Source organism: Rhinopithecus bieti, unplaced genomic scaffold, assembly GCF_001698545.2.
Source record: "Rhinopithecus bieti isolate Rb0 unplaced genomic scaffold, ASM169854v2 scaffold_8760, whole genome shotgun sequence".
Taxonomy (NCBI): Eukaryota; Metazoa; Chordata; class Mammalia; order Primates; family Cercopithecidae; genus Rhinopithecus; species Rhinopithecus bieti.
The window spans coordinates 1,195,239-1,215,082 of record NW_016806225.1 but is presented as its reverse complement, the minus strand read 5'-3'; the positions used below and the strand labels follow the sequence as shown (position 1 = coordinate 1,215,082).

Sequence of the window (19,844 nt, the reverse complement as noted above, 5' to 3'; positions counted from 1 at the left end):
AAAAAAAAAAAAAAAAAAAAAAAAAAAAAAAGAATACTAAGACTCTGATCACCCCTTTCTCAGCTCACTCATAGGAGGTGGTCCCACACTGGAAGCTGCAAGCCAACAAGGCTGAGAACTACCTCCTCCTCCCTTCTTATCACCCACTAAGAAGATCACTCTGGGTGCCACTGGGTGGTGCCACTATCACTGCTAGCTCCCATGGAGTAGCACGAATGTTCTCCCAGGGGAAGAGAGAAGTCATAAGGATGGAGAGCTCCATAGTTCTTACTGATGTTAGTGACTTCCTTTAGTGCAGAGAATGGAGAATTCCCTACCTAAGGGTGTTGCTGAAAATAATGGAGAGCTTGGTGAAGAACAATTAAGGGGGTGCTGGTAGCTTCATGATACTGCTAGCAACAAGCAAAATGGCAGAACAACCATAGCTTTAACAGAACCAAAGAAAGAAACAACCAAGAAGGGCCTTCCTGGGATCCCAGTAAACCCTGGGGGTTGAAAAGCTACACACATGTCCTAGGTTATACCTATGCAGGTACAATCAAAACAACACATGGGTCAGATTTGAAAACATTTCCCAAGCTCCACACAGATTCATCAACAAAGGGCAGAAGCCCCACTCACTCAAGGTGTTTAAGTACAACCTCTGAGCAAACACTGGCTAAAAAATAAGCTATTCTGACCCTGGAGAAAATACTATTAAGCCATGCTTATAAATAAAATTACTTGCATTCTGGTAATCTGGAAGGCTGTGTGCATGCCCAAGGCCGCACCCTCTCAGAAGTGATTAGACAAGGAACTTCCAAGGCATTTGGCCTTGGCCAAAGTTGGGGGAAAAAATAAACTTCTTAAGTTGTAATAACAGACTCCAAGTCACAAAAACATCCAATGGCAAAGAGTAAAAACATAACTGGCTAAAGGAACCCAAGCATAACCTTTGACCAATAAGTGGTTTATGCAGACCTATGGGTGACTCATAGGGAACCCAGCTAAAAGAAAAAAAAAAAACAAAAAACAATCTAAACAGGAACATCAGAAGCTGAACAGTGTAAGAGAAATAGATGTCACAGAGTTAGTACATTCAAGCGATTAAACAAATGAACGACCAAGTAAATGGATGGGGGAAAGGAAGGAAGATGAGTCAGTATCCAGAGTTGCCATAAAACATTAGTTTAAATATTCAGGCTTTCTGTTTTTAAAACTATGGCATAAAAAGATACAATAAAGTATAACCTATACACTAAAACTATGGCATAAAAAGATACAATAAAGTATAACCTATACACAAGAAAAAAAGAAGTAGTAGTAGAAACTGTCTTTTAGGGGGTCCAGATGTGGGATATAGCAAACACTTCAAAGCAGCTATTATTGAAATATTCAACGAACTAAAAGAAACCATACTTAAAGAACTAAAGGCAGATATGATGACAACATCTCATCAAATAAAAAATATCAATAAAGTCACAGAAATTATTTTTTAAAAAGACCAAAGAGAAGTTCTGGAGTTTAAAACTATAGTAACTAAAGAGACAAATTCAGTATAGAGGCTCAATAGTAGCTTTAAGCTAATAGAAGAAAGAATCAGTAAGTTTGATGATAGATTGATAGAGGTCATACAATCTGAAGAACAAAGAAAAAAAAGAATAAAGAAAAATGAGCAGAGCCTAAGAGAAATATGGGACATCATTAAAACACCAACACACAATAAATGGAAGTATCAGAAGGAGAGGAAAAAGAAAAAAGGGAAGAAAAAAAATTTGTGGCAATAATAGCTGAAAACGTCTCAAATTTGATGAAAAACTTCAATCTACACACCCAAGAAAATCAGCAACGTCCAAGTAAGATGAGAATAAAGATATACATACCTAGATACATTAGAGTCAAAATAACAAAAATCAAAAAGGAAAAGAAAATCTTGAAAGCAATAAAGAAGACATGATTCATCACATACAAGGAAACCTCCAAAACAGTAACAGCTGACATCTCATCAAAAACAATGTAGTCCAGGCCAGGCATCGTGGTTCCAGCTTGTAATCCCATCACTTTGGGAAGCCTAGGCAGGTAGATCACCTGAGTCTAGGAGTTCGAGACAAGCCTCTCCAAAATGGTGAAACCCTGTCTCTATTAAAAATACAAAAAATTAGCTGGGCATGGTGGTGTGCACCTGTAATCCCAGCCACTTGGGAGGCTGAGGCAGGAGAATCACTTGAACTGGCGAAGTGGAGGTTGCAGTGAGCTGAGATTGTGCCATTGCACTCCAGCCTAGACAACAAAAGGGAAACTCCATCTCAAAAAAAAAAAAAAAAAAAAAAAAAAAGGAAACAATGGAGTCCAGAAGGCAATGGGATGGATAATGTATTCAGAGTGCTGAAAGTAAAAAAAAAGAAAAAAAGAAAAGAAAAACAAACCTGTCAACTAAGAATCTCATGTCCAGTAAAACTATCTTTCAAAACTGAAATTTAAATAAAGAGATAAAGATGAATAAAGGCTTAGAGAATTTGCTGCCAGAAAAATCTAAACAAAGTTTTTCTGCCCAAAAGCAAGTGACAGCAGTGATTTAGACCCTTATCCTTACAAACATAAAAAATTATAATAAGATACTATAAATAACTGTACATCAACAAATTACATGACTTAGATAAAACAGATACATTTCTCTAAAGACACAAGCTACTAAAACTGACTCAAGAAGAAACTGAAAATCTGATTAGACAAGTAAAGAAATTGAATTAATAATTAAAAGTCTTCCCACAAAGAAAACCCTGAATGAGATTGCCTCACTGAATTCTACCAGAAATTTAAAGAATTAATAGCAGTCATTTGTAATCTCTTCCAAAGGATGGAAGATGAGGTGACACTTTGCCACTGATTTCATGAAGCCAGTCTTACTCTGATACAAAAAAAAAAAGACATTTAAAGAAAATGAAACTACAATTCAATATCCCTATGGATATAAATGCAATATTAAACAAAATACTACCAAACTTAATTCAGCACCATATAAAAAAGATTATGTATTATAATCAAGTGTGGTTTATACCAGTAATGCAAGGTTTTTTAACATCTGAAAATAAATTAATGTAATGCACTGAATTAAAGGAGAAAGAATAGCCTTTTCAACAAATGAAGTTGAGACAACTGAATGACCACATTCAAAAGAAGAAAGCTGAAGCCTTATCTTTTACCATATACAAAAATTAATGCAATTAATTCACAGATATAAATGTAAGGATGGCAGCCATAAAATTCTTAGAAGAAAATAGGAGATGAGAGTAAAGATATACAGACCTAAATACATTACAATAGTAGTAGTAAATGTTTGTGACTATGGTATAGGCAATGGTTTGATATGACACCAAAAGCACAGGCAACAAAGAAATAAAATAAATTAGCTGGACTAAGTCAAAAATTAAATATTTCTGTAGCAAATATTACCATCAAGAAAAAAAAAAAGACAATCCTCAGAATGGAGAGAACATTAGTAAATCAAATATATGAAAAGGGACTTGTATACACAATACATAAAAAAGCTTTTAAAACTCTATAATAAAAATCTCATCGTCCAATTAAAACCTGGGCAATGAATTTGGATACACATTTCTCCAAAGAAGGTAAACAAATGGGTGAGTGAGAACATGGAAGGATGCTCAACATCACTTGTCATTAGGGAAATGCAAATCAAAACCACAATGAGATACCACTCCACACCCACTAGAATAGCTATAACCAAGAAGTCAGATAATAACAAGTGTTAGCAAGCATATGGAAAAATTAATACATTGTCAGTGGGTACAAAAAACTGTGCAGCCACTTCAGAAAACAGTTTGGCAATACCTCATAAAGTTAAACACAGAGCTGGTATATGACCCAACAATTCTACTTCTTGCTGTATACCCAAGAGAAATGAAAACAAATGTTCACATGAAAAACTTGTGCATGAATGTTCACAGCAGCTCTATTCATAATATCTAAAAGGTGAAAATAATCTCAATGTCCATCAACTGATGCATGGACAAATAAAAATGTGATACATGCATAAAATGGAATATTACAGAGCAATAAAAAGAATGAAATACTGAAACATGTGACAACATACGAACCTGGAAAACAGTATGCTACATGAAAAAAAAATTCCCGAAAGATCACATAATGTATTTTTCCATTCACATAAAATGCCCAGAATAAGCAAATCCATAAAGACAGAAAGCAGATTAGTGGTTTCCTAGGGCTGGGATATAGGTAGACTGGAGAATGACAGCTAATAGTCACAGAGTTTCGTTTTGTGGTGATGAAAATGTTCTACAATTAGATTGTGGTGGCTGTACAACTCTGTGAATATACTAAAAATCGCTTGTACATTCTAAATGGGTGAACATCATAGTATGTGAATTATATCTCGATAAATAATGTTTTAAACTGACAATGTACTTCTTCACTGGGCCTTTCTCTTGGCATCCAAAAAAGTCAAAAGAATAGAAACTCCTTCTGCCACTGGAAATTAGCCCATGGATATATTCAAGGCTAACTGATAGCTCCCTGATGACTGGCTATATATCTCCGATCTGGGCATTTACTGCATATTATCTGATAAAGCTGATCCAGGGTGCTTATAAGTAAAGGTAGAACTCAACCTTGGATAATTCCTTGAAGTAGAAACCTCAGTTCTATAAAAATAATTAAATCAATTCAGAGTGCAACGTTCTATTCTCTATTTCATTAATTCTAAAAAATAATTCACACTGAAGTCACTTGGAAGAAGTCATAGTTTTGTATCCTGTTTATGCATATTTCAATTATCCATAGAATGATGCTAATGTTTAACTAGATAGCAATTATAAAGTGATAGGGCTGGTAAGTATCACGGACCAGTAGCTACAGATTCTACATTTAAAAAGCCATCCAACATGATCAGTTCTCTTTCACAAAAGAAACAGAAGTGAAAAAAAATGGGAGGACGAAAAAGGGTAGAGAACTCATTAAGCCAATGGAATAGGAAATTATCCAAATTATAATACGAATCATGCATATTGTACTCAATTACACCAAGGGACATTAGTTTTATAAAATGCAAATCAAACTGAAAAGACAAACAATACCTTCTGGAGGAGTCCCAATGCTGCTGCCAAGACCCAGAATGGCTATCTTATGAATTCTTGGCTCCAGCATCACAGCCGATTCTTCTCCCCTCTCCCAGTGGGGTATTCTCACTGGTTCCAGGTGAACATTCTCCAGCCCATCTTGCTGCAGGTTTTGGTACATAATTTGGATGGCTTTTTCTAGGTTCTTGGAGCCACTCAGTCTCGGTCCAACAGTATCAACCAGAAGTGCCAGTCGCTCATAGGATCTGTTCTGGGCTTTACCATAAACAGCTAGGTTGACAATTGCTTTAGCAACATCTCCATAGCTGGCTATTTCTTCTTTTATTTCTTGAAAAGTCCTCTTAGAGATGCCATTCTTGTATATAGCTTTCCCAGAGCACAGGGATAAAAGGTGAGCACCACCAAAAAATGCGAAGATAAGGAATTTCATTTTTTTCCAGTTGGTTTTCTTGTTAAGATAATCTACATAAATAAGAAACATTATGTTTTAAGGGAAAAGAATCTCACAGCTACCTGCCCATAACCCAGGGATTGCTTTTCAAGCAGCATTCCCCTTCCCTTCCCAACCACTGCCCAACATCCACCATGAAATTCGGGCACTGTTACTTCGAGGAATGAACAAGTAAAGAGGCAATGATTGACCTCTCTGAAAACTGTAGAATCACGTGTTACCTATTAATCCTGTTTAAAATATGCTAAAAGGATAAATCAAGAAAAGAGCTGGGAAGAAGAGAAAGAAGTAGTGGTAGCAGTGATAGGGCTAAGGCAGTGTTACCTGCTGTATAGTCTCCTAAATAGAGTATAATCCAAATGGGTATCCTTGCTCCCTCTGCCAGGTGCGTTCTGTCCTCTTTGCCTGTCAGACTCATCCACTGAGGCCCTCTCCACTGTCATCTGTTCTCAATATTTTTACCAATCCTCCCTTCAGAAAAATAATTGCTTCTTCATCTGTGCTTGAAAAGTACTTCATACTTATGTTCAAAAGATATTTATTGGAAGCCACTAGATGCCACAAACTGTGGTATGTTTTTAAAAGGAAAAGTCTAAGCTACTGCAAAAGCAGAGAATTAATAAAAAGACTGGGCTTTGTTACCACTTAACTGTTTGATATCTGCCACCTACATAATAAAAATAATAATCATAATAACAATAACAGGAAGCATTTATGTAGTGCATGCTGTGTGTCAGACCTTGGGCTAAGTATGCTACATTCATTAATGCATTTAATCCTCACAACAACTCTATTAGGTAGTTTATTATTACCTTTATTTTACAAATGAGGAAACTGGGGCACCAAGAGATTAAGCAGTTTGCCAAAGACATACAAAGGCTTTCTAGCGCGAGTCCATGCTTTAAATAGTGCTACTCAAAGCATGGTTTGTGGGCCACGCCAGTGCACAAAGTGTTTTTTACTAATGCACAATAGGTAAATACAGAGATTAAGAGTAAATGTATTCAATGCTGTCCAATATAGTAATCAATTGTCTCGTATGGTCCCTTCAATTTAAATTAACTAAAATTAAATTAAACTAAGGATTCATTTTCTCAGTCACACTAGCCACATTTCAAGTACTCAATAGCTACCTGTGGCTAGTGGCTATTATATTAAGCAGCATAGACAGAACATTCCTATCATGACAGAAAGTTCTATTGGATAGCACTGGTTTAGACACTTTTATATAAACTGTATGTCTGCTACTGTTTGAACATCTGTCCCCTTCAAAACTCATGTTGAAATGTAATTGCGCTTGTGATGGTATTATAAGGTTGGACTTTCAAAAGGTATTCAGGACACAAGGGCTTCACCTTCATGAATAAACTAATGTTATTGCGGGAGGGGGTTTGTGCCTCCTTTGATCTCTCTTATCCCCTCTTTGCCCTCCTTCTGTGCGATGCTTTCTGCCATGTTATGATGTGGCAAGAAAACCCTCAAGCCAATAAATTTTCATTCTTTGTAAATTACTCTGTCTGTGGTATTCTGTTAAAGCAGCGCGCGCGCACACACGCACACACACACACACACACACACACACACACACACACACACACAAAACTAAGACAAAAATTGGTACCAGAGAGGTGGGTTGTTATAACAAATACCTGAAAAATGTGGAAGCGGCTTTGAAATTGCATAATGGGGCGAGGCTGGAAGAATTTGGAAGAGCAACCTAGAAAAAGCCTAGATTACAATGAATAGAGAATTAAGGGCAATTTTGGGAAGGGCTCAGAAGAAGAGATGAGCAAGAGAGAAAGTCTGGAACTTCTTAGAGATTACTTGAGTGATTCTTCTTAGAGATTCATGACCAGAATGCTGACAGAAATATGGACAGTACAGGCAATTCTGACCAAGTCTCAGATGGAAATGAAGAACAATGTACTGGAAACTGTAGTAAAGGCCACTTGTTATTAAGTGGCAAAGAACTTGGCTGAAGTGTGTCCATGCCTGAGTGCTTTAACAGAAGGCAGAATTTAAGAGTGACAAACTAGAATATCTGATGGAAGAAATTTCCTTTTTGTTTTGTTTTGTTTTGAGATGGAGTCTCGCTCTGTCTCCCCGGCTGGAGTGCAGTGGCACAGTCTGGGCTCACTGTAAACTCCACCTCCCGGGTTCACAACATTCTCCTGCCTCAGCCTCCTGAGGAGCTGGGACCACAGGCGCCCACCACCACACCTGGCTAATTTTTTGTATTTTTAGTAGAGACGGGGTTTCACCGTGTTAGCCAGGATGGTCTTGATCTCCTGATGTTGTGATCCACTCACCTCGGCCTCCCAAAGTGCTGGGATTAAAAGCGTGAGCCACCACACCGGCCAGAAATTTCTAAGCAAAATACTGAAGGAGCTGTGTGGCTTCTTTTAAATGTATATAATAGAATGTGAGAGGAAAGAAATAATTTAAAGACAGTACTTATAATTTAAGGGGAGACAGAACATAAAAATTGTGAAAATTCAGAGCCTGGCCATGTAAAGAATAAAAATATGTGCTTAGGCATGCAAACAAAGGGTGTGGCCAAATAACCACTTGCTAAAAAGGTTTGTAGGGCTAGAAAAGAGCCAGGTGTTATTCATCAAGACAATGAGAAAATGACCCCAAAGGCACTTTAGGGATCTCTGAGACAAGCTAGAATCTTGAGGGCAAAGTTTCCGAAGAGGCACCCAAGGGACCTCAGAATTCACTGCCCTGCACCTCACCTCCTCAAATGTCTGTTCCCCACATTCTGGTGCAGTGCCCTTAAACTGCTACAGCCATGACTTGAACAGGCACATGTGCAGCTAAGGCCTCTGCTCCAGAGTGCACAAGCAGTAAGTCTTGGTGGTATCCACACGGTGCCAATTCTGCAGGCACACAGAGTTCACAAGCTGTGGAGGCATGGCTACCTTCACCTATATTTTAAAGACTGTATCAGACAGCCTGGGGATCCAGGTAGAAAACTGCTGCAGGATCAGAGCTGCCACAAACAGTCCCCACTAAAGCAATGTCTAGTGAAGCTGCAGGGGCAGAACCACACCTGAGACTCCTGAACTGTAGACACTAGCACACAAAGCCAGCCCGGGAGAGCTGTAAGCATAAGACTCCAACCATCCAGCAAAGCCTTAGGTGCAGGGCTCTTCAAGTCCTTCGGGGCTCAACCCCTGCCCCAGTGTGTCCAGGAAGCAGGGCAGCATGGAGTCAAAGAAAATGATTTCTGAGCCTTAAGATTTACTATTGTTGTCTCCGTTGGGTTTTGGACTTACTTGGAACCAGCTACCCCTTCCTTGCCTATTTATCTGTTTTGGAATGGGAATGTCTATCCTATACCTGTCCCACCATTGTATTGTGGAAATAGATAGCTTGTATAATTTCACAGGCTCACAGCTAGAGGGGAATTTGCCTCAGAATGGATTGTGCTATGTCTCACCTGTATCTGATTTAGATAAGACTTTGGACTTTTGAGTTGGTGCTGGAAGGAATTAAGAATTTGGAGCTATTGGCATGAAGTAAGTGTGCTTTGTATGTAAGAAAAACATGATGGGAGGAATACTATGTCCCTCCAAATTCATGTGGAAATTTAATTGCCTTCGTAATGGTCTTGGAAGGTGGGACCTTTAAGATGTGTTTAAATCATGATGGTTTTGCCCTCACGAAAGGACAAATGCCTTTATTGAGGCAATGGGTTCCTTATCATGGGAGTGAGTATACCCCCTCTTGCTTTTTCTCTCTCCCTCTCTTGCCCTTCCACCATGTGATGCCTTTTGCAAAGTTTTGATGCAGCTAAAAGGCCCTCACCAGATGCGGCCCCTCAATCTTGGACTTTTTAGGCTCTAGAATTGTAAACCAATTAATTTCTGTTAGTTATAAACTATCCGGTCTGTGGTATTCCGTTATAGCAGCACAAACTACATTAAGACAACATCTTTCAAATTTAATGATTTAAAAATGATGCCTCTCTTTGTATGTCTTTTTACTTTCACTTTTCTAATTTATTGTTATTTTGCAAAAGCATTAGTCTATAACAAATTCAAAATTTTCAAAACTGTTCCTTCACTACTAAATTTTAAGAAAAAATTCTAAAATAAGCCAGCATGCAAAGCCTTTAAAAATATGACTCCAACAACTACTTCAACCTTATCTATCCTCCTCCTCCTCTAGAGCACACAGATTTTCATTCTCATTCTCTTTCTCTCTCTGACACACACATACATACACATGCATTGCTACGTTTCTATATATTGAGCCCTTGAAATGTGTTTAGTCCAAACTGAGATGTCTTAGGCTAAGGGCAGTGGCTCATGCCTGTAATCCCAGCACTTTGGGAGACTGAGGCAGGGAGACCAGTCTGGGCAATATAGCGAGATCCAGTCCCCCCCGCCCAAAAAAAAAAAAAAAAAAGAAAAGAAAAAGAAAGAAAGAAAGAAAAGAAAAGAAAGGAAGGAAGACAAACTGAAATGTTTTGCAAGTGTTAAATATTCACCTGATTTGATTTTAATGACTTAAGTTGAAAAAAATATAAATATTTCAGATATATTGGGTTAAATAAAATGTGTTATTATTGATTTTACCTGTCTCTTTTTACTCTGTACTATGGCTATTAGAAAAATTTCAATTGCACATTTGTGTTCATATTTATATTGGACAATAATGCTCTAGCTGCATTGAACTTCACGCTGTTCTTCAAATGCACAGGCTCTTTCGTAACTCTGGGTCTTTACATATGTTCATTCTCTTTTATTGAAAGACCCTTCTCCTCACCTCCTCCCCTTCATCTGGCCAGTGCCTACACTTACTCTTTAATGAAAATGCTTTAAAAACTACCTCTTCTGGCCGGGCGCAGTGGCTCAAGCCTGTAATCCCAGCACTCTGGGAGGCCGAGACGGGCGGATCACGAGGTCAGGAGATCGAGACCATCCTGGCTAACACGGTGAAACCCCGTCTCTGCTAAAAAATACAAAAAATTAGCCGGGCGAGGTGGTGGGCGCCTGTAGTCCCAGCTACTCGGGAGGCTGAGGCAGGAGAATGGCGTGAACCCGGGAGGCGGAGCTTGCAGTGAGCTGAGATCCGGCCACAGCACTCCAGCCTGGGCAGCAGAGCGAGACTCCGTCTCAAAAAAAAACAAAAAAAAAAACTACCTCTTCTGTAAAGGCTCACTAAACAACACCCCAGAGTTATTTGCATCATCTTCTGTGTTTCTACCATAATTAACTATGTTATCAGCTAATATGTTTGTTTATAAACCTGTCTCCATTACTATCAAAGTCAAGTAGGGTAAATTATTCACCACTGCACCTTCGATTGTTATACTCAAATATAGGCACTCAATACATTTTTATTTAAGAAATAAATGAGCCTTTAATCTCTCTAGGTGTTAGCTTCCCTAGACTATAAAAGTATTGGCCTTGCCTCCTTCACAACTAAGCTGTAAGAGTAAAAATTGCTATCATATTTAAAATGTTTTGAAAAATTATGAAAACTATACACTGCTGTTGCTTCCCTTTTTATTACAACTATTTACCTGCATAGGGTCCTGGTTTCTAAAGCCACTAAAGCCACTATACTGATACTTGTTTTTAAAAGCTACATTTTGTTAGGTAATAACAAAATTTCACCAGATTGAAATTTATTCTTGAAAGTACATTTTTCCAATGTGTTGTTGGTGCAAAAAAAAAAGGTTCATAGGACATCTATTCATTAGCACTAACCACAAATATCTACTTCTCATTAAAAGTTCTCTAAGCATTCTGCAAACATTAATTAGCTATTTCACAATACATTTCTAGTGATAGATTAGAATCATATAATGACACCATTGTAGAGATATATAGGAGAGCTTAGTGATCCCTAGTCCATATCCTTACTTTGTAGAAAGTTAATCAAAACCTGTGTTTTGATTCCCAGGCAGCAGATAAACCAGAAACTATAATCAACCAGGTAATTTGACTGACTGACACAGACTTCCTGGAAGATTACAAATTGTGTCTTTTTATAGGAAACCGTACGCATTTACATGAAATAGAAAATCAATGAGGAAAACCCAAATGCAGTTTGAGGGGCAAATAACTAAAATAATATATATATATTCAAACAGTCTCATGCATAAAGTACCAGGAGAGCAAAAAGAAGAACAAAAGGAATGCTGAAAAGCTCTAGAGAAGACATAACATATGAAGACAGTCTTAGGAAATGGCTCAGCAAGCAGAGAAGAGGAAATGGTACTCTTTCTAGAGGGACTGCTGGAACTTAGGTCACAGTCTAGTTAAAAAATACGTCCAGAAAATAACATTGCCTAAGTCAGATATCCTTTTGTATGTATGTCACTCGTATTAATAAATAACATGTTTTTTTTTTTTTGTCTGTTTTTGGTTTAGGTTTTGGAGATGGAGTTTCACTCTTGTTGTCCAGGCTGGAGTGCAGTGGCGCAATCTCAGCTTACTGCAATCTCCGCCTCCTGATTTCAAGCGATTCTCCTGCCTCAGCCTCCCGAGAAGCTGAGATTACAGGCGCCTGCCACCATGCCCAGCTAATTTTTGTATTTTTAGGAGAGACAGGGGTTTCACCATATTGACCAGGCTGATCTCGATCTCCTGACCTCTTGATCCGCCCACCTCGGCCTCCCAAAGTACTGGGATTACAAGCGTGAGCCACCACACTTGGCCATAACATGCCATTTTTATAATAATACTTAATGTCTCCTTATATGGTCAATTAAATTAATTTTGACACTAAAATGATATAATCACTTTAAAACAGAAACTGGGTGTTATTCTAAATACCTTAACTAGACTGTATTTTCAAATTCCACAAACATAATAATGCTTATTTTTAAAAGTAGGTTAATTTAAAAGATAATCTTTTAAAAAAATTAGTTTTCCCTGAGTATATCAGCAGCACTTTGGAAGACTTACTAAGATTGAAGGCACAAAACAATGAGCTACATGAGAAATCACCTAGAACCCTCAACATAAGTGAACAATAAATGGGTGTTAGTTGACTCAAAACCTGGTTTTCCCTGGAACATAATCTAAAAATCATTGATGTAATCCCTAGCTGGAATGCATAATTATATATCTCTCTAACAGCACTATCGAATTTTATTATTATTGTCTTTAGATAGTTACATTAGCCCAACTAAGGTAGTTTTCCATTAATAAACAGTAGAAAATAATATTACTAGTGATCTATATTTGGAGAAGTCACAAAAGTGGAACAAAATATTGATATATCACATTCCACTTAAGAAAATCACTATAAGATATAATAGTTATTTTTAAAACACAGAAATCATAATCTGATACATAATTTATAAATTCTAAGCAAGAAACAGAAATGTATTATAAAATTAAAATAATGAAATATACAGACAGAATAAAACTTAATCATGATCGGTATTCTAGGGCAACCTTAAAAAGTTATTTCCTGGCCAGGCTGGTGGCTCACGCCTGTAATCCCAGCACTTTGGGAGGCTGAGGTGGGCGGATCACGAAGTCAGGAGATCAAGACTAACATGGTGAAACCCCATCTCTACTAAAAGTACAAAAAATTAGCCAGGTGTGGTGGTGGGAACCTGTAGTCCCAGCTACTCGGAAGGCTGAGACAGGAGAATGGCGTGAACCCGGGAGGCAGAGCTTGCAGTGAGCCCAGAAAAAAAAAAAAAAAAAAAAAAAGTTCTTTCCTAAGACACAGACTTAGGGTCACTATACATCGGAAAATTCATTCTAGATCTGGAGTCAGTTCAAAGGATGATGATCAAGGGCCATCGGTTTGTTGGCATGAAATGACCAAAAACACTTGTTTACTTCAGTGTGAAACTTTTAGGGAATAACCATATAGGTAATAATGGCTTATTTGGAAAATTTGAGGAACTTCATATGTTGTCCTTGTCTCGATGTGGCAATGGATGAATTATCTATGCTAAAGAGACAGCAGGTAGTGAAGATCAGAGGAATGGTGGCGGGTGCCTGCAGTCCCAGCTACCTGGGAGACTGAGGCAGAAGAATAGCATGAACCCGGGAGGCAGAGCTTGCAGTGAGCCGAGATCGCATCACTGCACACTAGCCTGGGCGACAGAGTGAGACTCTGTTAAAAAAAAATAAAAAACCAAAGTAGATGTTTTCAAGCAAACCTTGGGGATTACTTCCTTCCTATTGCTGCTGTACCTTCCACCATTTTCCCCAACTTATCATCTACCTATTTGTCATTTTCTCCATAGGCCACATACTGTAAAGTTGCCATGGGGATGAAAATAATGCCGTGAAAGTCATCTGTGCCTATAAAAGATGCAATTCATTTACAAAGACACTCAAGATTTTCTTCCATTTAAAAACCTTAAAATACTAATAAACGAATTGAAAAAAAAAACTCTACTGCTTTCTCAAGAAATTACAAGACTACTTGAAATGTCTAAACTGAAACTACACAACATTTTTTAGTGCTCCTTATTCTTATAAACAAAAGGTTGAAGTTACTGTTCCTTCACTTGAATTCAAAGTATGGAACTATCAAATGTTATACCCTTCAAAATGTTAAACTACTCTTTTAAAAAACCCACGCTGTATCATGCTTTTGAATTCAGAAGTTATATATTCAAAGGCAACTTTGCAGCACTGTTTGAAAAAGATTTGCTTTTCATATATTGTCTTCACAGTCCATAGTTACAGATTATCTTTTTCACAAAAAAGAGATAAAATTCTTTATAATGTCATTTTCTTTCTTTTCTACTTAAATCTGGAAGCAAACTCAAGCAAAATCTACATTTCTCATACTGTGAATTATATTCTAATAATAGGTTTATATTTTGAGGAAACAAAACAAAGCCCTTTGATTCTATTTCTAAATATTTCTCCCAAAAATTATCATTTGAAAATGTCTCAGACTATGATAAAAATACCAGAGTGAATAGACAAACAGAAGTGGAAAAGAACACAGTGGAAAGAGAATGTGCTAAAAGACAGAGGGAGTTAAGATTTAAAGCCTGAGATTTATTGATCTTTTATCGTGCCAGTTACTTTTTCTTCTATACTACTTACATGAAAACTTAAATATTTCCCCTAAACCCTCCATTCCTGAACAGGATTCACTGATATAAACTTAACCCTCAGTCTTCAGTCTAGCATGTGTAACAGACAGAAAGTCCAGAAGTGCTAAATCCTAGCACACACACTGGCACACCAAAGTTCACTTCCCAACTTCTGATAACATTCCTGGATTTACGGTAGTTAGCCCTTTAAGTATCTTAAGGAAGATTTTTGCCTTCATTAAATTCAAAGCTCACATAATACTGAGTTTCCATTTTCCATAGCTTACATTCCAATTATTTATTCAGTCATTCAAGAAACCTTATTGAGAACTCACTATATGCAAGGAATTCTGCAAGAATTTAGGAAAAGATACAAACACAAGGAAAACCCAGTTCCTACTATTGGTAGACACTTAATTCCCTATTCAATATCCATTCCCCCTTTTCCTTGCTAACTAACTTCCACTTTGTTTGGAGTACAAAGTGTCCAGTCCCATTAATCTAAGCCAGTTGTTTTTAATATGGATGATACTGCCCCTAGGGGCCATTTTGAATATGTGGGGGGAGCACTTTTACTTGTCACCATGGTATTGGGGATTCTACTGGTAACTAGTTGGCAGAGGCCAGGGACACTAGACATACAGCTATGTGGGGGACAATCTGTGTATTACGAACTCTTCCACATTCCAAATAGCTTTCTAAATGTGCAAAAACCTATTACCTTGGCCTGGAACATAACTCTATTGTGTATACGAATACACAATTGTTGTTGCACAGTTTTGATGCAAGTTGACTCTTTCAAGAAACAACTATCTTGTATATCAAGAGAAGACTATGCTGTGTTTTGTGCCGAACTTGACCCAAAATTGGTCATCTTTTCAGTAAAACACAAATGAATATGCTGCCTGTGGTACTGGAAACACCATTACTATACCCTTGTATCATCTGCATATGTTGCTGTCACATTCACCATGCAAGAATCTGACTTCTTCATTATGTCTTCTAGTGCAGTCATGCCTTAGAATTCACATTTTGAAATAATTATAAATTACTTTCCTTTAATTGTTCCTTTATATTACAGTTAGGATAATTATTTAAAAATATACATAAGCAGATTGTCTATGATGTTTATTTCAGGATAATAAAGGAGGCATTACAAATTATTTTTTTTAAAAAAGAGGAATTATGTCTAATAGGATGGGAAAGTACATATTTAAGTGAATTCAACAATTTTCTTCCCACTCTTCCAGCCAACCTTCCAGCCAGAGGAGGCCTCGTGACCCAGTTCTGCCCAAATAGACCCAAACAGTAGCACCTGAGAAGAAAGTGGTCACGTTTCTAGAGCTGTATCAGCTATTTATAACCATGATGGTGAGTCCCAGAGAACTGGTCTTGCCATCACTGAGCAGCTGAACCAACACTAGCATCACCAACTTTCCCGTATGTGAGAAAAATAAACTCTTTGTTTTAGCTGCTAAGTCAGATTTTCTATTCCATGTATCTGAATACATTTCCAACTTATATACTACTTTTAAGTGCTTCTTGGGGATCCATGATTAAATATATTGTTATAGTACTTAACACCATAAGCAAGGCCTATGACTATGCTGTGTTTAGGATCTCATGTATGGTCCACCTAGATTTCCCAAAGTACTTGAAATTCTAAATATCCAACACCAAACTCAGAATCTTCCTTTCCAAACTTGCTCTCCCTTTATTCCCCACCCTAGTCAGTAAGTTAGAAATGACTGAGGGGTTTTTTTGGATTCTTCTTTTTCCCTCAGGAAGAACAGGTGAACACTTGGCAAACCCTGCCTGTAATTCTGCCTTCAAATTCTTTCTTCACTAACTTCCCTCTTCTTCACTCTTACCATCATTTCCCTAGCTCACAACCTCATTATCACTCATGTGACACATTTCTGCACACATCTCACTGCCTTAAACAGAGGTCCCATTCCAACTCATCTTCCACATTGCCACTAGATTTATCTTAAGCACAGATCAAAGGACACCTTGGCTTAAAACATCTGTCCCCACTATTTACTGTTCAGTATTATGGTTATGAATTTTGCTATGGTTTGAGATGGTGTCCCCTCCAAAATTCATGTTGAAACTTTTTTTTTTTTTTTTTTTTTTTTGGTTCTTGAGACTGAGTCTCACTCTGTTACCCAGGCTGGAGTGCAATGGCACAGTCTCAGCTCACTGCAATCTCTGCCTCATGGGTTCAAGTGATTCCCCTGTCTCAGTCTCCTGAGTAGCTGGGATTACAGGCATGCACCACTGTACCCAGCTAATTTTTCTATTTTTAGTAGAGACGGGGTTTCACCATGTGGGTCAGGCTGGTCCCGAACTCCTGACCTCAGGGGATCTGCCCACCTCAGCCTCCCAAAGTGCTGGGATTAGAGGTGTGAGCCATCACTCCTGGCCCATGTTGAAATTTAATCCCCTGCAACAGTATTAAGAGGTGTGGCCTTTGGAAGGTGATTCATGAGGGCTTTGCCCTCATGCATGGGATTAACACCTTTATAAAAGGCTAGAAGTTAAGGAAGCATTCTCTTGCTCTCCTGTCCCTTCCATGTGTGAGGATGCAGCATTCATCCCCTCCAAAGGATGCAGTCACAGGGTTGCCACCCTGGAGGCTGAAAGCAGACCTCATCAGACACCTAATGCTGGTGCCTTAATCTTAAAATTCTCAGACTCCAGAACTGTGAGAAAACAAATTTCTGTTCTTTTTAAATTATCCAGTCTCGGGTATTTTGTTATAGCAGCACAAACAAACTAATACTTTTCTAGTCTTCACAATAATTCTTTGTTGTTTCCCTACCTTTATATCATATCCCCACCAGGCTGTTTAACAGTCTGTGAAGTTACAGACATTCTTTATACTGGTCTGATTTTGCTCATACTGTTCCCTCTGTTGAAAGTTCCCTTTAATCCTTTCTCCATTTGGAGAAATCACAATCATGATGCAAGATCCAGCTCACTAGTCTCCAACTACCAGGCAGAACCCTTTCCTGCCTTTTCAATTGCACATTGTATGCTATCATTTTTGTGTCTGTCACCCTGCTAGACTACATCACTTAATGGCAATAATATTTTACTTTTATAAAATTCACCAAGCATGTTCTCTACAACGAATGTGTTTATTTGTCTTTGCATATTAAACAAATAGCATAGTATCTATTAATATTTATAGAATAAATGAATAAATCATCAAACAAGTAGTTATATTTCACAATAGAATTATACAGCTCTGATTCATCATTTTAACAATCACTTTTTCTGCACCAGACATTCATTTGCTCCTTTAAACTACAGTCTATTCAGAAGTTTCTTTTATAAAGGGAGTAAACAGACCTGGGACCTGGTCCTGACTGTTCCTCTTTAGACGCTTGACCTTGAACAATGTACCTGAAATCTCTCTTTATATTTAAAAATGGGGTTGCATTTCTGCTGTAACATTCTATTATGGATTTTCTTAAATAATTAATATCAATTACACTTTCCTTTACACTCCATGTTAGCACTTAACTAAATCGCCTTATACCAAACTCTTAACTGTTTCATAGTTAAAAATCACCACTGATCTACTGTTTTGCTGTCTCCTGCAACCAGCCAGCTGAAATTGAACTCACACAGATCAATAAGGATGTCCTTTGTCCCTAATTCCAATGAAAACATTTCCATTTTGATCATATCTGACAGGTAAAACATGTTATATTGTTGACTGCCTCTCCTTCCAAATACTCTTTTTCCTCTTGCCCTGCTCTGCTTCTCACTCTCTTCTGCAGGGTCCCTTTCCCCATCTGTCCTTTAAATTTTAGTGATTCCTAAGGCTTTCTCCTTGATCTTCTTGTCCTACTATATAGTTTAACTGGCAAAGTCATTCACACCAAGGCACCATCTATCATTTGAACTCATCTATAAGTGAATGAGCTCTCTCAGATTGGACATCCCACAGACACCCCAAACTCAATACGTCCACACCCCTGTCATGAGTTTTCCTCCAGAGTCTGCTCTTCTCCCAGACTCTCCCTTTTGGTGCATGGCACTTCCACCACCCCATCATCTGGGACCATTTTGGACACCTCACTCTCTTTACAACTCTATAGTCAGTTAATCAGTAAGTGCTCTTAAATTTAACTCCTAAGTAGCCCCCAAACCCATCCCTTCCCCTGGGCCTTCCTCTCCACCTTCGTTTCAGTCATCTTGCTTCAACCTGAACTACCACAATAATCTCCTAACTGATCTCCCTGCCTCCAGCCTCCTCTTCTCATATGTTCTCTTTGTTACAACAGTTATCTCTCTTCAAAAGAAATTCATTTTTTTCCTCCTTTGTTCAAATGCCACAGCATTCAAGATATATCCTACTCATACCTCTACTTATACCTCTGATAACACTCTACTGCATTTTCCTCCTTAAATGTCTCTGTCTCCCACTAAACTGTGAACTCATTGTGGGTAGAGAATGTGTAGAATCCACGTTTGAACTCCTGGGATTTAGTATGGAACTGACAGTTAGTAGGTACTCATGCCTACTAAAAATGTAGTAGTAAGTGAACACAGGCAGGCAATATAGGAGGTGATACCTGAATTAGTTTTGAAAGGCTCTAGCACAGCCACCAGGCATACGATTACGGAGGATAAGTGGATGTACATTCTATACTGAAGAATAGTTCCCTCTTTATAACCCAAAGAACAGTACTGAATAAATCTTACATGCTTTGCAAATAGGTACTGTCTTGAGCTGAATATTTCTGTGTAAACAAATGGTTCCAAAATACAGAACCATTTCTTCTTATAGTCATTCATGTCCTCCTGGGCACCCAACATACTACCTTGCAAAGTAAGCATCCAGACTGTACTTTTTGATATGAGTTTTCTAGTATCTATTTTTCACATGATGGGGGATAAGAGGGCAATACAGAAAGAAAGGAAGAGACCAGACATGAGACTTTGCTTGCACTGCACCCTCAATTCTACCTGCTTAAAAAGAAAAAGCCATGGGGTTTGCAATCCTTAGAAAGTCCCACCTAGAAACAGCTGCTGAAACCTAAATAAAGCCTATAGATTGTACCAATGGCAATTTCCTGGTTTTGACATTCTACTAGAGTTGTAGAGATGTTCCACTGGGGAAGCTAGGTAAAGATCACAATAGAATCTCTCTGTATTATTTTGCACTTCCATAGTTATTATTTAAAAAAGAAAAGGAAGTACTACCTACTTGATTTTTTAAAAGTTTAAACATTTATATATATAC

The 19,844-nt window shown here is 37.9% G+C and overlaps 1 protein-coding gene across 1 annotated transcript in view; it reads right to left on the bottom strand.

Moving 5' to 3' along the window:
- The window catches only part of CPQ (carboxypeptidase Q), a 495,137-nt gene that overhangs the window by 350,246 nt on the left and 125,047 nt on the right, over positions 1–19,844 (bottom strand). The window contains exon 2 of the mRNA XM_017875290.1: positions 5,094–5,558. Within this exon, the coding sequence (XP_017730779.1) occupies positions 5,094–5,526 (433 nt within the window). The 5' untranslated portion in view covers positions 5,527–5,558. The remainder of the gene's footprint in view (positions 1–5,093; positions 5,559–19,844) is intronic.